At 41.6% G+C, this 13110-nt stretch overlaps 1 protein-coding gene across 2 annotated transcripts in view; it reads right to left on the minus strand.

Moving 5' to 3' along the window:
• Positions 1–3817: 3817 nt before the first annotated feature.
• sgms2b (sphingomyelin synthase 2b) overlaps positions 3818–13110 on the minus strand; it is a 67094-nt gene continuing 57801 nt past the window's right edge. For both annotated transcript variants that reach the window (XM_084331743.1, XM_084331744.1), the window contains exons 4-7: positions 10648–10705; positions 10007–10108; positions 7483–7649; positions 3818–6585 (exon numbers count right to left, since the gene is read on the minus strand). In XM_084331743.1, the coding sequence (XP_084187869.1) occupies positions 6412–6585; positions 7483–7649; positions 10007–10108; positions 10648–10705 (501 nt within the window). In that variant the 3' untranslated portion in view covers positions 3818–6411. The remainder of the gene's footprint in view (positions 6586–7482; positions 7650–10006; positions 10109–10647; positions 10706–13110) is intronic.

Below are 13110 nucleotides of genomic sequence, written 5' to 3' on the forward strand. Positions count from 1 at the left end.
GTCTGCATCCCCTTAACAATTGTGTGTATTGAACCGTACTGTATTGTACCCTGTTAATACAATTTTCATTCAATCAATCACTGTGCAGATTGATTGATTGAATGAAAGTTTTATTAACAGATTGTAGAATGGGTACAATACAGTATGGCTCAATACACATAATTGTTAAGGGGATGCAGACCAGACAAAGACTTTCGTCTTGTTTACATCAGAGTCCCCCATTTTCAATTCATAATGAATTGTAAGTAAGGGTGCAACTTGCTCCGTGCAATCCATTCTTTGTGGATCTAGCCCTCGAGTCGTTCATTTTTATATCAAAAGGAATTTTATTTACATAAGAGGTTCTAAACATAATGAAAATGTGAATTGAAAGTCTTAAAATGTCTTAAATCTGTCTCGTTCTCTCTCTCTGTCCGTTCGAGCAACCCCCAGACCGGCCCACTATAATCGGTCGGACACCACCCACCAGTACACCATCCTTGCGGTCTCCTTAAATATGCGTACCTAGTGTACTATTCCCCCAACCCACTACAAAGCTGGGTAGTAAGTGCCATGGACAAGTGGACCAGTGTACTCACTCGCTCTTGGCTGAATCTTGTTTTGGGTGGTGATGTAAAAACACCTGCATCATAGCAGGCTCAGGATGGACAAAGTAGTCTATAACCTGTTCCTCCCTGTCTCTCTCCTCCACAACCTGGCTTGACTAGACATAAGGAGAGAGAGATGATTACAATTAACTGGTACATTCAGGTCCAGAATTGTTGGAATTCCCTGACAAAGATGTGCAAAAAGCTGTACAATTTAAACAATACCATACTGGTAATGAGCAAATAGTTGTTTATTCAATGAATGCATGGAGCTGTTCCATCTTATTTCATTTGATACTAACTACTCAGGTCATACAGATTTCAAGTATTCAAATAGCAATGATGAATATTGCATAAGGTTTACACAGTTAATAGATCACCTTCTTGTTTTATATTCATGTTATTGTTAGATCTTTGTATGTGATTTATATGGCAATTAAATCAATGGTGTGTTTGTTTGGGGAGTTTGACCTACAGTTAATGTCAGGCACGTGCACACATAGAGCCCAAGGGGTGCTTGAGCACCTGCCTTTTTGAGCCTCGTAAAAAAAGTGCCCTTAAAAAAAGATGGTGATGATGATAGAAACCGCTGTGGCGCATACAGTTGAATGCTGGTATTACACTCATTGAGGGACACGAAGAAGTCAAGTCCGATGGGATTTGGGAATCTCAAATACAAATCGGGATTGGAATAAAAAATGCATTTATATTAAACAATACAGAATATGGGGTCTGCAGGGTAAGCACTTATTCCCTCCCCCCTGAACATTTATGGAGATGTATGGGCCTTTTAAGTCAGTGATAAAAGTGTCTTTCAAGGATAAGTGAGCTCCTGCACTGATTATTATAGTTCAATATTCAATATTTGATCACCAAAACCCCCCAGCCCCCTCTCAGTCATGTACCAGCCTCCTCTCAGTCATGTACCACAGCCCCCTGTCATGTACCACAGCCCCCTCTCAGTCATGTACCACATCCCCCTCTCAGTCATGTACCACAGCCCCATCTCAGTCATGTACCACAGCCCCCTCTCAGTCATGTACCACAGCTCCCTCTCAGTCATGTACCACAGCCCCCTCTGTCATGTACCACAGCCCCCTCTCAGTCATGTACCACAGCCCCATCTCAGTCATGTACCACAGCCCCCTCTCAGTCAGGTACCACAGCCCCATCTCAGTCATGTACCACAGCCCCATCTCAGTCATGTATACCAGCCCCCCTCTGTCATGTACCAGCCCCCTCTCAGTCATGTACCAGCCCCCTCTGTCATGTACCAGCCCCCCTCTCAGTCATGTATACCAGCCCCCTCTGTCATGTATACCAGCCCCCTCTCAGTCATGTACCAGCCAGCCCCCTCTCAGTCATGTACCAGCCTCCTCTGTCATGTATACCAGCCGCCTCTGTCATGTACCAGCCCCCTCTCAGTCATGTACCACAGCCCCATCTTAGTCATGTACCAGCCCCCCTCTCAGTCATGTACCTGCACGACTGGCGGGGGGTGCTTAGTAAGAGATGTGATTGGGCCAGCCCAGTGTCAGTCAGTACCAATGGGCCGCTGTCCCAGCCTAGTAGTGGGCCGGTCGTTGACCAAATTAAAAGTATTTTTTTATTATAAATAATAAAAAATAAAAAATTATAGTTACAAATAGTTACAGGGGTCCAGACCTCGGTCACCTCATAGCTGGCTACGGCCATGTGACACAGAACTCCTTTTCTGTAACTTGTTATATCAAGGAATGTAGCCTTGAAATCAAATCAAATGTATTTGTAAGGCCCGACAACGCAAGTCTTCTTTAAACAAATCAAGAGTCAAGAAGAAACAATAAATAAATCAAGAACAAAACAAAGAACACCATGAAATCCAAAATAAAATGTAAAATAAATAAATGCAACACTCCCACGTGAAGGTAAGGAAAAACTCACTAAAAACCTAGCAATAGGAAAAAAGCACCACAGGAAATGTGGAGATAAACCTTAGAAGGGCCGATCTCCCTTCTTAGATGTCGGTGATAGTAGTGTTGCTATAAAACAAACAGCCCCGTCTAGCGACCTCATCCTTGGAGCCCCCCTGTGTATCTCGCGGTTGCTTAGCAACCTCACCCCTGGCCTAGATAAAAGGGCTCTAACCTTGTCAATTGATACGTCACCACTGGTTGCTTGGCGATTTCAACCTCTGTCTCTAGGACAAAGCCTTATCTGTCTCACCAAATAGGCCCCAGCTGAACTTCAAAACCAAACACCACTTTAAAAGGCCTTAATTAAAAGGTGTTTACATACTTAATTATCCTGTTTATAATCACAAATCACAATTTGTTTTGTTGGTCCAAAGAAACAGGGCAGTCCTAGTTTTTGAAGGCAAACAGAGCACTGAGTCGATGGAGCTCATAACATAAATGTATTTCCTGAATGGGATTCTGGCTCATCCAGCTTCCAGGCTTTCAGTCCCGATGACCAGCAGAAGGGAGCAGTTTATTAATTCTAATGAAATGATAAGATAGCAGTCCCTCTAAGACAGACCTGGGCAATTACAGCCCACTTCCGTCCCTTTGGGCGTCCGTGTCCGGCCCGCGGTAATTTTTTACAATGGGAGATAATGAATATTGAGCAGAATTAAGTTAAAGTTATCATTGGTTCGGCCCTCCAACACAGTTCAGGTTTCTCATGTGGCCCCTTGTAAAAGTTAATTGCCCACCCCTGCTCTAAGACCAGATTGCTATTTTTTCATCTACATAATTTCATGGAGCTGTAATCAATATAAAATAGCAATACCTTGTCTTATAGAGACTGCTACCTTATCATTTAATTGAGTTAACACAACACAAGAATGCAATGTCCCCGATGACATCACTGGTGGCTATATTCAAACTCATTTACTCTCAATCTATCGGCACATTTTGGCCAATCAAAGTCGACTATACAAATCCTTAGTCTGGGACAGGCCTAGTAGAAACCAGTAGAAAGTAGAGCTGGGAAAATAAATCGATACATCGCAATATTTTACCTGGAATGGGATATTGATACAGTGACGGCAGGTATCGATATTTATAATTAAAAATATATATATTATTTTGCTTGACAATCACATTTTACTAGGGTTGCAAATGATAAGCACGTTCCTTACTCGATCATTGATAACGTTAACGATCAATTCATCGATTAATTGTAACAAAAAAATACCCAATTTACCAAACAATAACAAATGTATTTGTTTCCTCAATCAAACGGTTTATTTCCAAAGCAGCGACATATTGCATTCTCACAACATTGCATGGCATATTAACACATTTTTGTCGACTTTAAGCGGATGCATAATGTGCATGTGTGGCTACAAATAGATAAATAAGAACATCACTCGCCACTTAAAATAAATCTAAAGCATGTCTTTAACAAACTAAAAACATTTCTAAACACTGTTTTATATTAACTTAAAACTACTTAAGTCGTCAAAAATGTCCACTAGGCCTAACTAAATAACAGATTATGCGCATAAAATGCTGAAAACAACAAATTGTACGATTATTATTATTATTTTGCAACAAGATAGCCTACATAGAACATAAATATCCTGTCTCACCCGGTTCCAGCATGCAGCCTGGTCACAATCAGTCCAAAAACACTCGGATGGTACGGATGTCACGGGTATAGAGAAGTACTGGCGACGGCGTGCCAGCTTTCCCAGTCTGGGGAATCTCCCCGCATTGACTTTCCACTAGTCAGTGGGATTTTTATCCAGGGATGGGGAATGGCTTTTCTTGTAACCGTTACGTGAGGTGGTCTGCCATATGCCGACCCAGGAAAACACAGAGGTAGTTGCCTCCTCGTCAGTTATATTGCGCTCCATCTGTTCATTGGAACATACTTTGAAAATACACCATTCTACCAACTGCTACAATGTAATAAGAGACAGACAACATTGTAACATATCATTGTTTGATAGTATCCGAGTAAATTATCAAGTAAATTTAATCCTCTGATTAATTGTTAACATCCCTACATTTTACTGCAATAAAAATAGTTGGAATGAGGTGAACAGACTGAAAACGTTATCTTATAAGATAAAACAAATTTTTATTGCACATGTTAACATATCTTCTGGTCGAGTAGAACGCTTGTATTGTCTGTTCAGATATTTCAGCCTGTAAATCAAGTAAAAACTCTTCACGGAGGTTCATCCGTCAAGGCAAGTTCCAGTCAGGTCGTCCATTCGGTGTTCTCTTATTGGCAAATAGCATAGGGAGGGAGTAAAAAAAGTTTCTTCTATTGGCCAATACTGGATGAGTAGGAGTCTGGCTATTGGATGATAGACGAAAGGAAGGAGTAAGTAAATGTCCTATTGTCTAACACTAGAGGTGAGGCAGGTAGTGAGCCTCCTTCTCATTGTCTTATAATTTTTTGGGTCAACACATCCTGACAGAAGCAGCAAACCCAAAATAGGCAATCAAAAGTCCTTTAATTTAGAAAATCAAAGACATTTCAAAAGAGAGACGGGTCATCTCCCCTCTCTCCCCAGAATTGGTGAAAAAGCTGGGAGGCCTTCTCCTATTGGTCCAGGATAGGTTCAGGGTGTTAAGTGTTTTTTTCTTCTGTGCCAACAGGCTAGCTAGCTTCTACACAGACCTGACCGCGTTCTGAGCCAGCAGGCTAGCTAGCTTCTACACAGACCTGACCACGTTCTGAGCCAGCAGGCTAGCTAGCTTCTACACAGACCTGACCACGTTCTGTGCCAGCAGGCTAGCTAGCTTCTACACAGACCTGACCGCGTTTTGAGCCAGCAGGCTAGCTAGCTTCTACACAGACCTGACCACGTTCTGAGCCAGCAGGTTAGCTAGCTTCTACACAGACCTGACCACGTTCTGAGCCAGCAGGCTAGCTAGCTTCTACACAGACCTGACCACGTTCTGAGCCAGCAGGCTAGCTAGCTTCTACACAGACCTGACCACGTTCTGTGCCAGCAGGCTAGCTATCTTCTACACAGACCTGACCACGTTCTGAGCCAGCAGGTTAGCTAGCTTCTACACAGAACTGACCGCGTTCTGAGCCAGCAGGCTAGCTAGCTTCTACACAGACCTGACCACGTTCTGAGCCAGCAGGCTAGCTAGCTTCTACACAGACCTGACCACGTTCTGTGCCAGCAGGCTAGCTATCTTCTACACAGACCTGACCACGTTCTGAGCCAGCAGGCTAGCTAGTTTCTACACAGACCTGACCACGTTCTGAGCCAGCAGGCTAGCTAGCTTCTACACAGACCTGACCACGTTCTGAGCCAGCAGGCTAGCTAGCTTCTACACAGAAGTTGACAGAACTGACCGTGTTCTGAGCCAGCAGGTTAGCTAGCTTCTACACAGACCTGACCCCGTTCTGCGCCAGCAGGTTAGCTAGCTAGCTTCTATGCAGAATGACCAAACTGCCAACACAGATTTAACATGTCTAAAACCGGTTGAGACCACCCCAAAAGTTCTCTGCTTTAATGCCTATGGTTATCTCTACCGTTCTCTGAATTGTCCCCCCCCCTCTTGTCCACCATCTCTTCCCCCCGTCACTATCCTGTGTTGTAGTCGTACCAACTTCAGTACCGCTATTGACCTAAGATAATAAAAAAGAGTGGGTCAGTGTCATCATAGAAATGTTCCAAAATGGCTTCCCTCGTTACCACTGGGAGACAAATCACGCAGTAAGAAGTAGCGTCATCTCCCGGTGCTCGACAACCTCCGTCAGGGCTGTAAACGTCATCCTCTTCTTATAATTCTAGCTAGTGACCAGTAGATTAGAAGACCGAGATGTTTGAGAGTTCCTCTTCCTCCATCATCATCATCCCTCCATCTAGTTATTCATCCCTCCCTCCCTCCACAATGCGGTATCTCTGTGTACAGCAGTCGGGCAGCGCTATGGGCCAGGAGAAGACGCAGGGCACCGTCGTCTGGACGTTCCTCTCCAGGAAGTTAAAGATAGGGTTCCACCAGGCCCTCGTCAGGTAGTTGTTAGGAGCCTGACGCAGTGTCTGAACGGAAAGAAAGAATAATATATATATAAATAATAACCAAATACATTATTATTTATAATACTGAAAAGGTGCTGTTGTGGCTTTTCATAACAAGTGAAGATAGAGGCTGTGTATAATAATAGCAAGGATCAATGAAACTGTTCTTGGAAAGAAGAAAGCCTTTATTCTCTCTCTCTCTCTCTCTCTCTCTCTCTCTCTCTCTCTCTCTCTGTGTTTGACTCACAGTAACCCGAGCTGAGAGTATCACTCTATCCATCTCATCAAAGGTGAGATAACACCTATTCTTTGACACCAGGTGACACATTTCTCAAAGTACTAGTGGGAACTATTGAGAGAATAGAGAGTACACATGCACACACAAAACTCAAGTTAAGAGATCAAGTTAAGAGCAGTGAGAGAGTCATCAATACAGCTTTGAAACGCTCTGCTCCTACTAAGAACCTTCTAGTTATGTCAGATATTAGTACTATCCAATGTTAATTTAGGCTGTGGGGAAACTGGTAGAGACAAACTGCTATGACAACAGTAAATGCATTAACACACATCAAACAGTAGATGGGAGCATAATCTCATGGTAATGTGTGTAAGAGAACTAATGGTAAATGGACTGCATTTATGTAACAGCTTTTGTCCAAAGCGCTTTACAACTTATGCCTCACATTCACCCATTCACTCACACACCGACGGCAACCTTGCAAGGTGCCAACCTGCTCATTGGGTGCAGTTAGGGGTTAAGTGTCTTGCTCAAGGACACTAGTTTGACACGCTCTACCTCCTGAGCCACTGTCGCCCCATAGTTAGATAAAGTGTGTGTGTGTGTGTGTGTGTGTGTGTGTGTGTGTGTGTGTGTGTGTGTGTGTGTGTGTGTGTGTGTGTGTGTGTGTGTGTATTTACATGTGTATTAGCCATAGTGTGGTACCACCAGAATAATCTGGTGGTGGCGAAGTAGCCAATCACAACATCGATACTGTAGTGCTCGTGGCCAATCAGGATGCAGAGGACTCCTGTGGCGCTTAGCAACCAGCAGAGCCAATGGTACCACCATATCCTGCGGGGAGAGTCTGAGAAAAACAACAAATAAATAAACAAACAAACGTTAACCCTTTCTCCGCCGATGGCGTGTTAAGACGTCATTCTCCGCCATGCGTAATCTGCCAATGACATCTTACAGCGTCCTTGAGATCAATATTTCATATTTTCGTCATGGTATTCACATTTCACCCACGGAGTCTTTGCTGGTGTTCCGGAAGTGGCCGGAAGTGCTTAGTCCGTCCCCTATTCCCCTGGACTCTATCCAGACACCGTGCATATCGATCCGTTGCCATAACTCAATAAACAACATGATTGGACGTGTATTAGTATTATACAAACCGGAACTGGATCACCTAGATCAACATCCCAATCCCATAATAGCGATCTTTTTGCTCCACGCTCATCACCCAACGGTAAGAGGAGACTGGGGTGAGTTTCAGCATTTTTCTTTACCATTTTCAATACAAACTGCTCTGATCTATATATCACCCATACTAGATAAATGATTTAACGTCGGTCATTGAATTATAAACGACCCCCCCCCGCCTCCGGTCAACCGCAGATGAAGAGTCATAACGTCTAGGACCGTGTACAGTTGAAATTTTTAATCTGGCGTCAATAGGTATCAAACTGCATTTGATGATCTAATATATGCATTTATGGCTATATCTCACGTTCTATGAAATACTGCAGAAAATGATAAAAACATATTTATACTCTAGACCGTATTATTGTATGAATGTGTGAATGAAAAAGTTAAACGTTCCTACATCCTGAACGATAGATAATTGATGTTGAATGGGCCATAGTAATGTCAATTTAGCAATACAATTTAAAAAGTTATAGCCCTGCAAAGAAGGTGAACATCTCCATAGACAAATAGAGCTGGCAGAGAGGCTACAAGGATGGATATAAGCTCCGGCAATGAATGGGTTAAAAACAAATGGCAACAACAACAACAACAACAACAACAACAACAACAACAACAACAACAACCACTAAAACAGCCTCCTATCTGGCCATCACATCACATCTCCAGGGCAACCCGCCACCTTTGAAGGTGGATTGTGTGTGTTGACAGCAAGGTTATCATAGTAAACTAGAACTAATCTAAAAACATTTTTAATAAAGAAAAAGTAGACATTAGAAACTACATTGTACTTATAAAACAAACAAAACAAAATGATAATAATGTTCTCCCATCCCCAATTTGAGTCGTTATTTGGGATGTCCCGATTTATTTATCCCAATTTCTCACATTACATTCACCCTGAATGTTGACGTTATCCAGGTAAACAGTTAACTTCATTCAAGCGAGGCATTGCAATCCTTGACATAAATCATTTGGTGTATAATTAAATCAAAGGAAATGCGTTTGGGTCTGAGAGTGTGGCTGGTCTGCCGTTCTGCAGCTGGATACTATTGGTTTGTTTTGGCAAAATTCTTCTGCTCTGTGTGACAATAAATAAATGAATGATGATATGCAATTTAAAACCAAAACTAAACTAAGGCCTCAGTATGAGTTTAAGACGTGAACATGGTCATGTTTGTTAAATAAAATAAAAAGTTTAAAAACAAAAGTTAAATAATTTTTTTTGATCGGATCGGGAAATATCGGTATCGGTAGATACTCAAAATCACATGATCGGGATCGGATCAGGAGCAAAAAAACGTGATCGGACATCCCTAGTCGTTATGCCAGTTCCCTTCCTGGTCATTGCGCGCATTGCCCCACTGTCTGCCTGGGGAGGGTGTAGACTATCACATGCCTCCTCCGATACATGTGGAGTCGCCACCCGCTTCTTTTCACCTGACAGCGAGGAGTTTCACTGGGACAACGTAACACGTGCAGAGTTTCACACTATTTCCCCCAGTACCCCTCGCTGCTGGTCAGGCGACCAGTAGGAGAAGCAATTTGCAATGACAGGGACACGTACCCCACCGGCTTCCCACCCGCGAACACTGCCAATTGTGTTAGTAGGGACGACTGACCAAGCCAGAGGTAGAGCTGACAGCTGGATTAGATCCCAGAGTCTCTGCAGTGGTAGGCGAGTGCTTAGTCCTCTACACACTACCCAGCCTCCAAAAACAAAAAAAAATCATTAAACATTTACATAAATGATTACGTTTTAGTCTGTCAATGTGATCAAATTTGTCAACACAATAAGTGTGAGGAGATATTGGTGCACGATGTCTATTGAGACTGGGATGTCTACATGACCGAGTCCTTTACCTTCATAAACCTAAACTAAACTAAAACTAAATATTTGTAAACAATACAAACTAAACTGAAACTAAACTTAAAACAAACAAAAAATGTAAAACTATAATAACCCTGGTTGACCGGTGGAATTTTGTGTGTGTGTATGTGTGTGTGTGTACTTACACTCCTTGATAAAGAGGTAGGAGAGCGTCAACATGACAGTATGTCCGCTGTATAGAAAATCTCCACACATCAGATGATTGCCAGAGCCAGTCAGAGACAGACCTGCAGAGAGAAAACAGGTTGGTATCTTGTGTATTTATTTATATCTATATTTATTAGGGATGCTCGATATTGGCTTTTTTACCGATACCGATATTGTCCAACTCTTAATTTCCGATACCGATATCAACCGATATCACATTTTAATGCCGATATCGGCCCATAATATCGGTAGGCCGATAATATCGGACATCCCTAATATTAATCTATATACAGTATACTGTGTATACTATTATATCATATATACATTTATTTCAAGGTTGATCAACTCAATTCATAATTCCAAATACAAGCCAGTTGCTCCAACGGTTGCACACAACACAAAAAAACTAAATACATTTATATCTTCAAAATACAGTTAAATGTGTCTGTGAAATAGAGCCCTGTCAAACATTCTCCAGAATAAATAAAGGGTTGAAATTCAATCTAAAGTAAAGGAGAAATTCTGTGAAATGAAAGGTATCCAACAGAATATTCCTCTGAACTGGGCCTCAAATGGACATTCGGTCTTTCCTCAAATATGATTATGCATCTTGTCATACCTCCTCCTGATATCAGCTTTAGTATCCTCCATATCTTCCCTCTAGAGTCATTATAGAGCTAGAGAGAGAGAGAGAGAGAGAGAGATAAGGAGACAGAGAGAGACACACAGAGGAGGGAGAGACATAGAGAAAGAAAGAAAGAAAGACAGAAAGAAAGAAAGAAAGAAAGAAAGAAAGAAAGAAAGAAAGAAAGAAAGAAAGAAAGAAAGAAAGAAAGAAAGAAAGAAAGAAAGAAAGAAAGAAAGAAAGAAAGAAAGAAAGAGAGAGAGAGAGAGAGAGAGAGAGAGGAGGGAGACAGTCAGAGACACACACAGAGAAGGAGGGAGACAGACGGGGAGGAACGAGAAAAGAGGGAAAGATGAGGAGAAGAATCATGAAATCAAAACATCATGTTGAGGTATGTACAGTATATGAAGTGTGGTACGTATGAAATGTTAAGGTATGTATATGGAGTGTGGTATGAAATGTTGAGGTATGTCTATGAAGTATGGTATGAAATATTGAGGTATGTCTATGAAGTATGGTATGAAATGTTGAGGTATGTCTATGAAGTGTGGTATGAAATGTTGAGGTACAGTATGAATTATGGTATTAAATGTTGAGGTATGTCTATGAAGTGTGGTAGGTGTCTGTGCTTGATGCACTAGATCAGCGATTCTCAACATGTGGTCTGGGGACCCCTAGGAGTCCTTGAAGGGGTTCCAGGAGGTCCACAGAAAAACATGTAGTTTAATGGTTTGTCTAATGATAGACTCTGGGCGATATGGCCAAAAATTATATCACGATAACGATATGATAATGTTATCATATCACTCGATATCGATAATTATCGATATTGTTCTAAGTATTAAAAAAATCATTGGTGCTTTTTTGGTGGACAAACCACCGCACATGCACACCGTGACTGGAGACTAGCTCTGCTAGCACACATAGGGCTAGATCCACAAAGAATGGATTGCACGGAGCAAGTTGCACCCTTACTTACAATTCATTATAAATTGAAAATGGGGGACCCTGATGTAAACAAGACGAAAGTCTTTCTCTGGTCTGCAATGCATCCCCTTAACAATTGTGTGTATTGAGCCATACTGTATTGTACCCATTCTGCAATCTGTTAATAACATTTTTCATTCAATCAATCAATCTGCACGGTGACGAAAGTCTCTCTGGTCTGCATCCCCTTAACAATTGTGTGTATTGAGCCATACTGTATTGTACCCATTCTGCAATCTGTTAATACAATTTTTCATTCAATCAATCACCGTGCAGATTGATTGATTGAATGAAAATTGTATTAACAGATTGCATATGCCCCCCACTGGTCGGTTGTAGAGAGGATAGAAGCCTTGCATCACATGTCCCATCCGATACATGTGGAGGCAGCCTGTCACATCTTTTCACCTGCCAGCATGGACTCTCATTTGGCAAGGTGTAACGTGTGGGAGGCTCACACTACCCCCACCATTTTCCTGTCTCTGCTGTGCAGGCGTCCCCCAACCGACCTGTGGGAGTCGCTGTCCACAACATCCAGATTACCACCCACCGACTTCCACCCGCTAACTCTGCCAATTGAGTTAGTATGACGGCCGCCCCATTCATTCATTCATTCATTCATTCATTCATTCATTCATTCATTCATTGTGCCACCCAGCCGCCCCAAGAAAAAGATTAAATATTTTTCTTATTATCGATCGATATTGATTATTAAAATATACCGCGATAATTATCGTTTTATCGCCCAGCCCTATGAGAGACTATTCTGATCATAGGTTTCACATTCTCCTCTCAGGGGGCAGCGGTGGCCTAAAGGTTAGAGAAGCGGGTTTGTGACCAGAAGGTCGTGGGTCTGATCCAGAACTCTGTTGAAAGTGTGTGTAAAAATCAACAAGCCAAATCATGGGATAGTGTCTATGATTGTAGGGACCCTGATTTAGCATACAACACCCTGATTGATGAGCTTACACATTCAATCCAGTGCTCTATTCCAGAGAAGCCTATTGTGAGCAGTGCTAGAAATCAAAACCTTACTAAGCTTACAAAAGGGCATTTGAAAGTATATTCATCATAATAATAAACTCTATAAACATTATATTAAAAACCCAAGTGATGCAAATAAGGAAAATTACACACACACTTTAGGAATAAACTCACCTTGTGACACTGTGAATACTGGAATATATATTTCATTTAGTTAGATTTAAATTATAATTATATTGACCAAATTGTTTACACTGCTTCCCCCATGCTCAGTATATTCTTACTGTATTTATTTCTGTATATTTTATTTCATTTAATTTTATTCTATTTTACTCTACTCTTATCCTAGGCAACTTGATTTGATTTGTGTTATTATTCTAATTTGTGACCTGTCCTGTCTAAATGTTTAAATGTTGAGCGATTTGCAGTGTCAAATTTCCCACGGGATAATAAGTATTTCTATTCTATTCTATTCTATTCTATTCT

The sequence above is a fragment of the Notolepis coatsorum genome (genome assembly GCF_963971535.1).
Source record: "Notolepis coatsorum genome assembly, chromosome: 1".
Classification (NCBI taxonomy): domain Eukaryota; kingdom Metazoa; phylum Chordata; class Actinopteri; order Aulopiformes; family Paralepididae; genus Notolepis; species Notolepis coatsorum.